This window comes from Equus przewalskii, chromosome 29 (assembly GCF_037783145.1).
Source record: "Equus przewalskii isolate Varuska chromosome 29, EquPr2, whole genome shotgun sequence".
NCBI lineage: Eukaryota > Metazoa > Chordata > Mammalia > Perissodactyla > Equidae > Equus > Equus przewalskii.
In genome coordinates, this window is record NC_091859.1 from 42,219,751 (window position 1) to 42,233,707 (window position 13,957).

The 13,957-nt window shown below is 39.7% G+C and overlaps 1 protein-coding gene across 3 annotated transcripts in view; it reads left to right on the top strand.

The window, feature by feature from the left end:
- The window catches only part of ATXN10 (ataxin 10), a 179,920-nt gene that overhangs the window by 26,367 nt on the left and 139,596 nt on the right, over positions 1-13,957 (top strand). For all 3 annotated transcript variants that reach the window (XR_011534625.1, XR_011534626.1, XM_070599860.1), the window contains exon 3: positions 5,120-5,202. Coding sequence is in view for 1 of the 3 variants with exons in the window: in XM_070599860.1 (XP_070455961.1) it covers positions 5,120-5,202 (83 nt within the window). In the remaining 2 variants the exon portion in view is untranslated. The remainder of the gene's footprint in view (positions 1-5,119; positions 5,203-13,957) is intronic.

Genomic DNA, 13,957 nt, shown 5'->3' on the forward strand with positions numbered 1-13,957 from the left:
CAGAAGCCATGAAGAGCATGCTCACCTTTCTTTCCTGGACTTGAATGTAGACAGAGCCTCCAGGCCTCTCTGTCACTGCTGTGATGGGTGAAGTTGGGCTGGTCCAGAAGCCACTTGAGGGACTCCCTTTGCTGCCTAGACAGTTTTATACCTGAGGCTTTGCTATGATTAATGAGTTTTTTAAGATCAAAGGAAAGAGAGAAAAAGCTAAAGTTTTTTCACTTCAATTTAAACCAAAGCTGTTAGCCATTTGCAGATAAATGAATAGAAACAATAATAATCTTGATAATAATAGTTAACATTTTAAAAATGTCATTGGTTATGTGCTAGAAGCAGTGGGCCAGAGGCTAGTTTATTTTGTCCCTTTCCGGGCAGGAGGCCCTCTAGTGTTATGGGGGAGGGAAAGGAGGGCCTTAGAACAGAAAGGTGGACTGTGGGCTGGCAAACTTATCTTTATGCTTTGCCAGGCTCGTGGGGAAGGAAGCAAGCATTTGGTGAGCCCACCCTAAGCCCCAGGCTTTGTCCCAAGAGCTTGACTTGCAGTATCTTGTTTAATCCTTAGAACAAACCCAAGAAATAGTATTCTACTATTTTTCCATTTTACAAAAGAAAAACTGTGACTCAGAGAGGTTAAAGAACTTGTCCAAGAGTCACTCATTCAGTATGTGATAGAGCCTGGGAATGTTCTCTCCGACTCTGAACTGTCTGACTTGAAAGCTTGACTCAGAAGCAGTTGCCATAACTACCCCAAGACACACATTGACCTGTCATGTGCGACTGTTCCATCCTTTAAACAGCTACTTGACCCTGGACAAGGGCCTTCGCCTTTATGAGTACCAGTTTTCTTCTCTTACAACAGGGCGAGGGATATCTTCTGCACAGGACTGTTGAGTTTTAAATGAGATTACTTATGTAAAATGTGCACATGGTGTGCTCAGTAAATGTCAGGTGTTTCTGCCCTTGCCTTGGGAATGACAGTATGATAGATGTTTATGATAATATTATTTTCTTTGAAAACAGTTTTTATTATTTTCTTCTTTGGGTGCAAAAGTAATAGATGTAAACTATAAAAATTCAAACATTACAAAGATAAATAATATGGCAAATAAAATATCAGCTGTCTCCTGGCAGGGCCATCAAAGCAAGGGCTATACTTTGTGTGGTCATGCTATCTTTTTATTGCATGCAACTTATGGTTGGGTTGAAATGAAGATGAGCATTTAAGACTGTTAGTTTTTCTGCGTCTTACCTTCTAGGATTGTATTATTATTTACTGTTGATTTTAAGGGGAAATTCCAACCATTTAGGGTGTCAGCTCCTGGAAAAAATGTTTTCTAGTCAGAAATACAACAGAGATTCTGGTAAGGACTTTGGAGTCAACCTTAACTAAAGCCAGTATTTCTGAGCCTGTCAAGATTCAGATCACAACCTATGTATATTTTTCTGGTGTTTTATTTTAAGTTATTAAAGAGTTAATCAAAAAGTGTGATGCTATTAAGGCCTACATCCTTTTACATCTTTTGTCTAAACATTGCACTTTGTGTGGACTGGGATTATATTTTGCTAGTATTTATGGAACAGTGTAAAACAACGAAGCAAACAATCTAAGTCATACAAAATTTTAGGAAGTACTCAAAGAAAACTGTCCAGAGCAGTTAGCTCTGCATGTAAATATAACCTCTGTTGTTGGGGTCACTATACTTTTACTGTAAAGAGCCAGATAGATAGTTTAGGGTTTGTTATCTCTGTACAGTTTCTCAGTTCTCCCATTATAGTGTGAAAGCAGCCATAGGTAATATGTGAACGAATGTGCACGGCTTTGTACTAATAAAACTTCGTTTGTGAACACTGAAATTTGAATTTCCTAAAGTTTTCATGTCATGGAATTATACTTCTCTTTTGATCCCCCCCCCAAAAAAAAAATCTGTCCATAAAGAAATAGGCAGTGGGCCCACTTCCCTGGTCGCCATTTGGATGTGTAGAGGCAAGAGCAGGATGAGAGGCAGAGCAGCCTCCTCTTTCTGGGAGGCAGGTGCTGAGCCACTTTTCTAGCCAGTCTTATGCCTGGGTAAAGAGAAAAGGATCAGTGGCTCTCTGAGCGCCTGGCCTTGTGGAAGGGAAAGAGGACCCTAGCTGTGTGCACACCAACCCTCATCTTCTTTAGGAGTGAATGTCTTGGCTTAATTCTGATTTGTGTTGAGGAGAAGTGAAGAAGTTAGGGAGCTGTATTAGTTTCCTTTGCTGCTGTAATAAATTAGTGCAAGTTTAGTGGCTTAAAACAATGGAAATTTATTTTATTATTTATTTATTTATTTTCAAAATCACAGTAGATAGTTATGTATCCTAGTTCTAAGTCCTTCTGGTTCTTCTGTGTGGGATGCCGCCACAGCATGGCTTGATGTGTGGTGTGTAGGTCCGCTCCCAGGATCTGAACTGGTGAACCCTGGGCTGCCAAAGCAGAGTGCAAGAACGTAAGTGCTATGCCATCAGGCCAGCCCCTATTTTTAATTTTTTTTGGTGAGGAAGATTGGCCCTGAGCTAACACCTGTTGCCAGTCTTCCTCTTTTTTACTTGAGGAACAGTAGCCCTGAGCTAACATCTCTGCTTATCTTTCTCTATTTTGTATGTGGGGTGGTGGCCGCAGCATGGCCCCTCAGGTTTGGTAATTCAGTAGAACGGGGCTCACAGAACTCAGAGAAGGACTTTACATACTGTTACCAGATTACTGTAAAGGATACACCTCAGGGACAGCCAAATGGAAGAGATACAAAGGATCAGGGGTGGGAGGAGTGAAGAGCTTCTATGTCCTCTCTGGGTATGCGATCCTCCCAATACTTGGATGTGTTCACCAGCCTGTACAGAAACTTTCCAAACTCATCATTTAGGAGTTTTTATGGAGATTCCATCACATAAGCATGATTGAAATTATTGACCATTGGTGATTGAACTCAGTCTCCAGCCCCAGAGGTTGGAGGTTGGTTCTTTTGGCAACCAGCCCCCATCCTGAAGCTATATGGAGGCCCAGTAAGTGTTCCCTCCTAAGCGTAAACTCAGGTATGGTTGAAAGGGGCTGCTTGTGAATAACAGAAGACACTCCTGTCACACAGGATATTTCAAAGGCTTTAGAAGCTCTGTGCCAGGAACTGGGGGCAAAGACCTATTGTATATGTCTTATTATACTACGTCTCTTTTGCCATATCAGGTAACATATTCACGGGTTCTGGAGTATAGGATATGGACATCTTTTGGGGACCATTATTTTGCCTACCACTGTCCACCCTTTGGCCCCTAAGTATACATGTCTATCCTATGTGCAAAATACATTAATCTCATTCCTAGTCTCTCACATTCTGGACCCGTTACAGCGTTAACTCAAGCCCACAATCTCATTTAAGTCTCATGAGCTAAAAAGTCCCAAATCTCATCATCTTAGTCATCTAAATTATGTATGGGTGAGACTCTGGGTATGGTTCCATCCTGGAGCAGAATTCTTCTTTATCTGTGGACATGTGAAACTAGAAAACAAGTTATCTGCTTCCAAAGTGCAGTGGTGGGACAGGCATGGGATAACAGTTTTAGACATTACCCTTTAAAAGAGGAGAAAGTTGAAGGAAAAAAGGAGTCACTGGTTCCAACCAATTTCAAAATCCAGTTGGGCAAACTCAGTTAGGTTTCGAGGCCTGGGAGTAATTCTCTGTGGCTTGAGGCTCTGCTCTTGGCCCTCCCCTCAGAGTCACCCTTCCTTTGTCTTGAAGGATAGCACATGTTTACAACTGAGTAGTTTTATCAGCTTATTTCCTGCGTGTAGAATTTTGGGAGCCTGACTGCCTTCTTTCATTTCATCCTTTCTCTGTGCATTTTGTCCGAGCTGGCAGTTTCTACTGATACAACATTCTGAAAAAACGTTGTAGGTCTCACATATGTGTCATGGGGATTCACACCATTAGACCGGAGAGTCTCCCATAGAGCTTTCCTAGATAACTTCATCTCTACTTCGGGTTTCTACTGAGATGATTGAGGGCATCCATGAGCCACAGTCTCTTCAAAGAGCCCTCTGTGTAAAGGAACACTCTGACCTTTTGATCCTTCTAAGGCACTAGCAAAAGGTGGTCCACAGCCTTGGCTTTCTGTCCAGAGCACACTTTCCTGACAGTGAATCTCCTAGTTTTGGCGTCTTTTGCAATCTGGATAGGCTGATAATTTCCCAAATTATCAAGACCTGGTTCTCTATTGGTTCCTTTATCTCTTCCCTCTTGAATTTTACTATAAGTGGCAAGAAGAAATCAGGCCTCTCCTTCAACGTGTGGCTTGGAAATCTGCTCAGTTAAATATCCAAGTTCATCATTCCTAAGTGTTAGTTCAGCTCAGCTTTGACCACTATTTAAAAAGGATAGCCTTTCCTCCTGTTTCCAATGTGTTCCTCATTCTTTCTGAGCCTTTACCAGCAGTGCCTTCAGTGTCCATATTTCTATCAACAGTCTGTTTTAGGCAATCTAGGCTTTTTCTTTTCATGCTCCTCAAAATTCTTTTGGCCTCTGCCCCTTGCCACTTCCACATTTTTAGGAATTTGTTATAGCAGCACCCCACGTCTGCTACCCAAATTTATATGAGTTTCCTAGTGCTGCTGTGACAAATTAACAAAAACTTAGTGGCTTAAAACAACACAGATTTTATCTTATAATTCAGGAATTCAGAAGTCTAAAATGGGTCGACATGGCTGCATTCCTTTTGGAGGCTCTTGGGGAGAATCATTTTCCGTGCCTTTTCCAGCTCCTGGAGGCTCCCTGCGTTCCTTGGCTCATGGCCTCCATCTGTGACCCTGACCCTCTTGTATTCCTCTTATAAAGACCCTTGTGGTTACATTGGGCCCGCCTGGATAATCCAGGACACTCTTCCCATCTCAAGATCCTTAGTTTGCTCATGACCCCCTTTGCCGTGGAAGGTACCATATTCACAGATTTTGGGCATTATGATGTGGACATCTTTAGAGGGCCCTTACTCTGCCTACCACAGGAACTATAAACCAGTAGTCTCAGCACCGTTCGTTGGATCATCATTTGAAATGAAGGTTTAAGAAAAAGATTGTGTCTAACTTGTCTTTTTTAAAAATCTGACGCAGGAACTTGGATACAATTGGCGTTGCTGTTGATTTGATCCTTCTTTTTCGTGAGCTGCGAGTGGAACAGGAATCCCTGCTGACAGGTAACTTGCATCATGATTTGTGAGTTATTTATAACTTTGAAAAGAGTTTAAAAACCAGTCCTTGGAGTATTACATCATTCATTAAAGCAAATGTTCTGTATTTCATGATACAGAGAAACTTCATTAGTGATATTAAAGAATTTGCATAAAAGAAAGTTGCAGTGACCTGCTTCCCTCCCTATACTGTGGGCTGAATCCTGTCCCTCTCAGATTCACGTGTTGAAGCCCTAAACCCTGGGACCCCAGAACGGGACTGTGTTTGGAAATAGAGCCTTAAGAGAGAATTAAGGTAAAAGGAGGTTAGATCAGTGGGACCCAACCCAGGATAGTGGGTGTCCTTATAAGAAGAGGACGTTAAGTCACAGGTACACGCAGAGGGATGACGTGTGCAGACACGGAGAGAAGAGGGCCATCTACAAGGAGAGAGGCCTCAGAAGACGCCAACCCTCCCAACACTTCGATCTTGGACTTGTAGCCTCCAAAACTGTGAGAAAATAAATTTCTGCTGTTTAGGCCGCCGTTCTGCGGTCCTTTGTTATGACAGCCTGGCAGAGTAAGACAGGGTCTTTCAATATTTATGGATGCGACAGGCCCTGCTCTAGGGGTTGGATGTAATCCAACAGTGACCAGAGGAGACAGAAATCTCTGCCCTCAGGGAGCTTACCTTCCAGTGAGGGGAGCCTGATACTAAATTTGTTAAATAAATCAAATATGTAGTGTGACAGAAAGAGAAGTTCACTCGTTGTTAATGGCTATTGATGTGGGATGAAGAGTTAAACGAAGCTTCTTAATTTGAAGACCAAGAAGCTTTTCTAGAGTGTTCTGAATGTTTTTTTTTTTTAATGGAGACTGGTAGTATGACTGAACAGGAAGGGACTCTTTTTTTTTCCCCCCAATTATTTTATTAAGGTCATAATGGTTTATAGCATTGTATAATTTCACGTGTACGTTATTACTTAACAGTTTCTACCTAGACTACATCACCACCAATAGTCTTAATTTTTATGCGTCACCATATATATGTGCCCCTTTACCCCTTTCACATACCCTGCAATCCTTTGCCCCTCTGGTAACCACTAATCTGTTCTCTTTATCTGTGTGTCTGTTTATCTTCCACATATGAGTGAAATCATGTGGTGTTTGTCTTTCTCTGTCTGGTATATTTCTCTTAATACCCTCAAGGTCCATCCATATTGTTGTAAATCGGGCAGTTTTGTCTTTTTCTTAATGGCGGAGTAGTATTCCATTGTCTATTTATACCACATCTTTTTTATCCATTCATCCGGTGGGCATTTTGGTTGCTTCCACGTCTTGGCTGTTGTGAATAATGCTGCAGTGAACATAGTGGTGCATAAATTCCTTTGAATTGTTGATTTCAAGTTCTTTGGATAACTACCTGGTAGTGGGATAGCTGGATCATATGGTAGTTCTATTTTTAATTCTTTGAGAAAGCTCCATACTGTTTTCCATAGTGGCTGCACCGGTTTACATTCCCACCAGCAGTGATGAGAGTTCCCTGGCGCCACCCCCTCCCCCCGCATCCTCTCCAACGTCTATTTTTTGTCTTGCTAATTATAGCCATTCTGATGGGTGTAAGGTGTTATCTCGTTGTAGTTTTGCATTTCCCTAATGGTTAGTGATGTTGAACAAGTTTTCATGTGCTGGTTGGCCACCAGTATACCTTCTTTGGAAAAATGTCTGTTCATATCCTCTGCCAATTTTTTCATCAGGTTGTTTGTTTTTTTGTTGTTGAGTTATATCAGTTCTTTATATATTTTGGAAATTACCTCTTGTTGGATATATGATTTGCGAATATTTTTTCCTAGTTGGTGGGTTGTCTTTTCTTTTTATTCATGGTTTTTCCTTTGCATTGCAGAAGCTCTTTAGTCTGATGCAGTCCCCCTTGTTTATATTTTCTTTTGTTTCCCTTACCTGAGTAGACATGGTATTCAAAAAGATGCTGCTAAGACCAACGTCAAAGAGTGTACTGCCTATGTTTTCTTCTAGGAGTTTTATGGTTTCAGGTCTTATATTCAAGTCTTCAATCCATTGAGTTAATTTTTGTGTTTGGTGTAAGATAATGGTCTACTTCCATTCTTTTGCATGTGGCCGTCCAGTTTTCCCAACACCATTTATTGAGAAGACTCCTTTCTCCATTGTATGTTCTTGGCTCCTTTGTCAAAGATTAGCTGTCTGTATATATGTGATTTTATTTCTGTGCTTTCAGTTGTGTTCCACTGATGTGTGTCTGTTTTGTGCCAGTACGATGCTGTTTTGATTACTATAGTTTTGTAGTATATTTTGAAGTCAGATTGTGATGCCTCCAGCTCTGTTCTTTCTTCTCAGGATTGCTTTAGCTATTTTGGTTTTTTGTTGTTCCATATAAATTTTAGGATTCTTTGTTTTAGTTCCATGAAGAATTTCATTAGGATTCTTTTCTTTCTTTATTTTTTTTTGAGGATTAGCCCTGAGCTAACATCCATGCCCATCTTCCTCTACTTTATACGTGGGACGCTTGCCACAGCATGGTGTGCCAAGCGGTGTCATGTCCGCACCCAGGATCTGAACTGGCGAACCCTGGGCTGCTGAGAAGCAGAAAGTGCACACTTAACCTCTGTGCCACCGGGCTGGCCCCTCATTAGGATTCTGATTGGGTTTGCGTTGAATCTATAGATTGTTTTAGGTAATGTGGACATTTTAACTATGTTTATTTTTCCAGTCCATGTGCATGGAATATCTTTCCATTTCTTTCAATAATGTCTTGTAGTTTTCATTGTATAGGTTTTTCACCTCCTTGGTTAAATTTATTTCTAGGTATTCTTTCTGTTGTGATTGCAGGTGGGATGGTATTCTTGGGTTCTCTTTCTGCTAGTTCGTTATTAGTTTATAGAAATGCAACTGATGTTTGTAAGTTGATTTTGTACCCTGCAACTTTGCTGTAGTTGTTGATTATTTCTAATAGTGTTCTGGTGGATTCTTTAGGGTTTTCTATATAAAGGATCGTGTTGTCCACAAACAGCAAGAGTTTCACTTCTTCCTTTCCAATTTGGATCCCTTTGGTTTCTTTTTCTTGCCTAATCGCTCTTGCCAAAACCTCCGGGAGTGTGTTGAATAGGAGTGGCAAGAGTGGGCACCCTTGTCTTGTTCCTATACTCAAAGGGTTGGCTTTCAGTTTTTCTGCATTGAGTATGATGTTGGCTGTGGGTTTGTCATATATGGTCTTTATTATGTTGAAGTACTTTCCTTCTATGCCCATTTTATTCCGAGTTTTTATCATAAATGGATGTTGGATCTTGTCAAATGCTTTCTCTGCGTCTGTTGAGATGATCATGTGATTTTTATTCCTCATTTTGTTGATGTGGTGTATCACGTTGATTGATTTGTGGATGTTGAACCATCACTGCATCCGTGGTATAAATCCCACTTGATCATGGTGTATGACCCTTTTAATGTATTTCTGTATTCAATTTGCCAATATTTTGTTGAGGATTTTTGCATCTATGTCCGTCAGCAGTATTGGTCTGTAATTTTCCTCCTTTGTGTTGTCTCTGTCTGGTTATGGTATCAGGGTGATGTTGGCCTTATAGAATGAGTTAGGCAGCCTTCTGTCTTTTTCAGTTTTTTGGAATGGTTTGAGAAGGATTGGTATTAAATCTTCTTTCAGTATTTGGTAGAATTTTCCAGAGAAGCCATCTGGTCCTGGACTTTTGTTTTATGGGAAGTTTTTGATTACTGTTTCAATCTCTTTACTTGTGATTGGTCTATTCAGATTCTCTGTTTCTTCTTGATTTGGTTTTGGGAGGTTGTATGAGTCTAAGAATTTATCCATTTCTTCTAGTTTATGCAATATAGTTTTTTTATAGTTTTCTCTTGCAATCCTTAGTATTTCTGTGGTATCCATTGTAATTTCTCCTCTTTCATTTCTGATTTTTAAAATTTGATCCTTGTCTGTTTTTTTCTTAGTGAGTCTGGTGAAGAGTTTGTGAATTTTGTTAATCTTCTCAAAGAATCAGCTCTTAGTTTTGCTGATCCTTTCTCCTTTTTTTTTTGGCGTCTATTTCATTTTTTTCTGCCATAATTTTTATTATTCCCTTTTGTTCTGCTGACTTTGGCCTTTGTTTCTTCTTTTTTCCAGCTCTACTAGGTGTAGTTAAAGATTACTTATTTGGGATTTTTCTTGTTTGTTGAGGTGGACCTATATTGCCATGAATTTCCCTCTTAGAACCGCTTTTGCTCATCTCCTAAGAGTTGGTATGATGTATTTTCATTTTCATTTGTCTCCAGGTATTTTTTAATTTCTCCTTTGATTTCTTACTTGATCCATTGGTTGTTTAGTAGCATGTTGTTTATTCTCCACATATTTGTGACTTTTCCAGCTTTTTCTTGCAGTTGATTTCTAGTTTCATAGCATTGTGGTCGGAAAAGATGCTTGATATGATTTCATTCTTCTTAAATTTATTGAGACTTTCCTTGTTTCCCATCATATGGTCTATCTTTGATAATGTTCCATGTGCGCTTGAGAAGAGTCTGTATTCTGCTGTTTTTAGATGAAATGTTCCATGTGTGTCTACTAAGTCCGTTTGGTCTAGTTTTTCATTTAAGTCCAGTATTTCAGTGTTGGCTTTCTATGTGAATCATCTGTCCATTGATTTAAGTGGGGTGTTGAGGTCCTCTACTATTGTTGTGTTGCTGTTAATTTCTCCTTTAGATGTGTTAATAGTTGCTTTATATACTTTGGTGCTCCTGCCTTGGGTGCATATATATTCATAAGTGTTATGTCCTCTTGGTGGAATATCCCTTTTATCATTATATACTGCCCCCTTTGTCTTTCATTGCTTTTTTATCTTGAAGTCTGCTTTGTCTGATATAACGTTGGCAACACCTGCTTTCTTTTGCTTGCCATTTGCTTGGAGTATTGCCTTCCATCTCTTCACTCTGAGCCTGTGATATGTTTCCTGGAGGCAGCCTATTGTTGGGTCTGTTTTTTTAATACATACAGCCACTCTGTCTTTTGATTGGAGCATTCAGTCCATTTATATTTAGAGTGATTATTGATACATGAGGGCTTAATACTGCCATTTTATCTCTTGTTTTCCAGTTGTTCTGTGTTTCCCTTGTTTCTCTTCCCTTATATTCTTGACTGCCATTTCAATTTCATGGTTTTCTGTGATGGTTTTCTCTTTATTTATGATTTGTGTCTCTGAGCTTTTTGTTTAGTGGTTGTCATGAGGTTTGTATAAGAGATCTTGTAGATGAGGTAGTCCATTTTCTGATAGCCTCTTATCTCCATTATCCTAAGCAGGTTCCATCCCTTTTCTGTTCCTCTTCTAAGTTACTGTTGTCACAAATTATTCTGTTTTGTGTTGTGAGTTTGTGATTAAAATGAAGTGTTGATAGTTATTTTTGATGCTTTCCTTCCGTTTATCTTTTATAAGTGTTTGCTAACCTGTTCTGATAGAGAGCTTCAATTTTCTGATTTTGTCTGTCTGTTTATCTCCTTGCTCAAGGCTTTGTGAACCTTTATCTTTTTTTTGGATATGAGGGCATCTTTTATCATTTCTTTTAAGGGAGCTCTAGGGGGGATGAGCTCCCTCAGCTTTTGTTTATCTGGGAAAGCTTTTATTTCTCCATTGTATCTGAAGGATAGTTTTGCTGGATAGAGTATTCTTGGCTGGAAGGTTTTGTCTTTCAGTATTTTGAATGTACCATTTCAGTCTCTCCTAGGCTGTAAGGTTTCTGCTGAGAAGTCTGCTGAAAGCCTATGGGGGTTCTTTTGTAGATTATTCTCTTCTTCCTTGCTGCCCTTAGTATTTTTTCTTTGTCATTGACTTTTGCCAGTTTTGCTATTATATGCCTTAGAGAGAGTCCTTTCACACTGATGTATTTAGGAGTTCTTTTGGCTTCATATAGTTGTAAGTCCAGTTCCTTGCCTAGGTTTGGGAAGATCTCAGCTATTACTTCTTTGAGCAAGCTCTCTGCTCCTTTCTCCCACTCTTCTGTCTCTGGGATACCTATAGTCCTTATGTTGCATTTCCTAATTGAGTTGGATATTCCCCTAAGAATTTCTTCATTTTTTAAGTCTTAGTTCTCTCTCCCTTCTCCACTTGAAGCATTTCTATATTTCCGTGCTCTAAATTACTAATTCTGTCCTCCATAACATCAGTGGTGTTTTCTAAGGTGTCTAGATTGCTTTTTCTTTCATTTGTTGTGTTCGTCATCTCCAGAATTCCTGTTTGGTCTTTTTTAGAGTTTCGTTCTCTTTGGTGAAGTATTCCTTCTGCTCATTAATTTTATTCCTGAGTTCATTTAAGTGTCTGAGTTTTCTTGTAACTTACTGAGTTTCTTTATGACAAGTATTTTAAATTCTCTGTCATTTAGATTGTAAATTTCTGTGAGTTCAGGATCGGTTTCTGGACACTTGTCGTTTTCCTTTTCCACTGCAGTTTTAATGTAGATCTTCATTGTGTTTGATGAAGTAGCCCTTTGCTGGCGCACAGTGGTAGTATCTGGATGCAGATTCCACTTTCCGGCTCTTGGGGGAGGACAGGAGAATGATTTCTGAACCTGCCGTGTCTGCTGGAAGTTGTGCTGATAGGGCTCATCTGCATTTGCCTGCTGGCCGCAGCTGCTTGGCGAGTCACACTTGCATGTGCAGGTGCTCTGGTGCAGAACTGCTGCCTTGGCCAGGGACTGGCCAAACTGGTGCGCTAAGCAGAAGGGGAGGGGTGCTTTCTTTCATGTGTGTGGGCCTGCTCTGCGCTCATGAGCAGTTTGCCTGGGCTGCTGTGCTTGGTGGGAGTGCCCACCTGGTGGCTGGGCTGCAACTCTGAAAATGAAAGCGTTCACATGCAGGCCTGCCTGCTCCCCCACCTCCTCTTACAGTTGTGTGCCGGCTGCTTTGTGAGGACCTACAACCTAGATAGCTGCCACTGGGGATGGGAGGAGATCCACCCACCTCCTTCCACTACTTCCTGGGGTTCCTCTACACCCACCTTCAGATGTATGGCTTCATGGTTCTCTCAGATGTCCTCTTGTGCTTTTAGGGAATCTGCTGTTGGTTAATGAATGTCTATTTGGTTGTAATTTAGGAGGGAGAGACTAAGGGAGCAGCTCACTCTGCCACAATGCTCTTTTTGGTTCTTGAACTGCTAGTATCAATACTTCTCATTTGGCCAAGGGTTTTTATCTAAACATTGTAATAAAAAACATAGAATTTTAATATGTGATCTCTATCCAATACTTTATGAGTAATCCTAAGTCATTTAATAAGAAAATCTCAATGTAAATATCTAGTTTATAAGTAGATGTACAGATTGTAGGTTAAAAAATTCTTTTTGATAAAGAACTATTAAATTATAACATAATGCAATGAATACTTTTAAGTGAGAAGTCTCCTGCTGTATTTTAAATATGATTTGATTTATAAGTTGACTTATATACAGTTCTTAATGCCTGTACTTATTATATAAAAGTGAGGGATACTTATCTTAATATGCATGATGCTGTTGGAAGGTGGATAGAAAACTAGAGATGATAGTCTCTTTTTACGGGCGTAGAAACTGAGACTCAGAATTAAATAGGCTAAATTAGCTGTTAGGCGTGCTTGGTTTAATTCTCCTTCCTTTCTGTGATTTTTTTTAGTGTTTTCATTTAAAATTCCTGCATGTTTCTGTTTCATTTAGAATTCTTCCTTTGGGAAATCATTGTTATCCCAAGAATTTGTAATTAAGTTATCTAAGAATTTATACACAAAGCATTTGCTCTAAGTTTTGAGCATCAGTAATTTCTTGAGTATTCTAAAGAAATTGATAGTGTGTAGGATATAGTTGTAAAGTGTTTTTAAGGTGTTGTATGTTAAAGTTATTTTTGTAGCTCCATTTTATAATAAAACGAAAGCCTCAGTGCTCCAACTGGGGGATTAAAAATCAGCAAGAAGGTACAGATTCCACTCTGTTGCATGGAAAGAGCTGTTTCTGAAGTCTGTGTGTGGTATGGTTATTCAGAAAGAGAGTTCAGAATGTACTGTGTTTTGTAATTGCTGAAAAATCCTGATGTGGTGGATAGTGTGTCACTGGCAGAGCTGAAGAGCTGTGGTGGGCAGAAGCAGGTTTCTCTTGTAATGATGTATTCCTAAATGAGACACCCAGAGGAAGCACCACACCAACGCTGTGATTAAATAACTATCAGAGCAAGCCAGCCCCTCCACTTGTTCATTGAATCCCATCCCCACCCACCCACTCAGAAGTTCTTCTCCTGAAATTATCCCTTTTGTCTCTGGCTTCATCACTTTTTCTCTATTTACTCTATCATTTTATCAGCATTTAATATGTTCTCCTATTTTCCATCTTAAAAATATCTTCCCTTAACTCCATGTCCCCTTCAGTCCATTTTCCCTTTTCTCTGCTTTGTCCCACATCTGCTACATAAGATTTGTTATTTAGTGTTTACAATATATGGTAAAAGATTATTTCATTCTTTCTTCACAGGGTTAATTTTCTCTAAAGTGAAGCAGGTTGACAATCTAACAGAAAACTTGAAGGAGCAGATATCTAAAACTTTTTATGAACCAGTTTGCCATTGATGAATAAATTGGTTGTTTGGTTTGTGGTTTGGCTGTTTGTTGATATCCACCAGTGAGAGAAAGTAGTTCTTTATAGACCTGTTTTATGATAGGTGTATTTCAGGGGAGGAAGACATTTCCTCTACCCACTGTGGATTCTTCTGGCTGGAGAACGAATTAAATTCACATGAGACA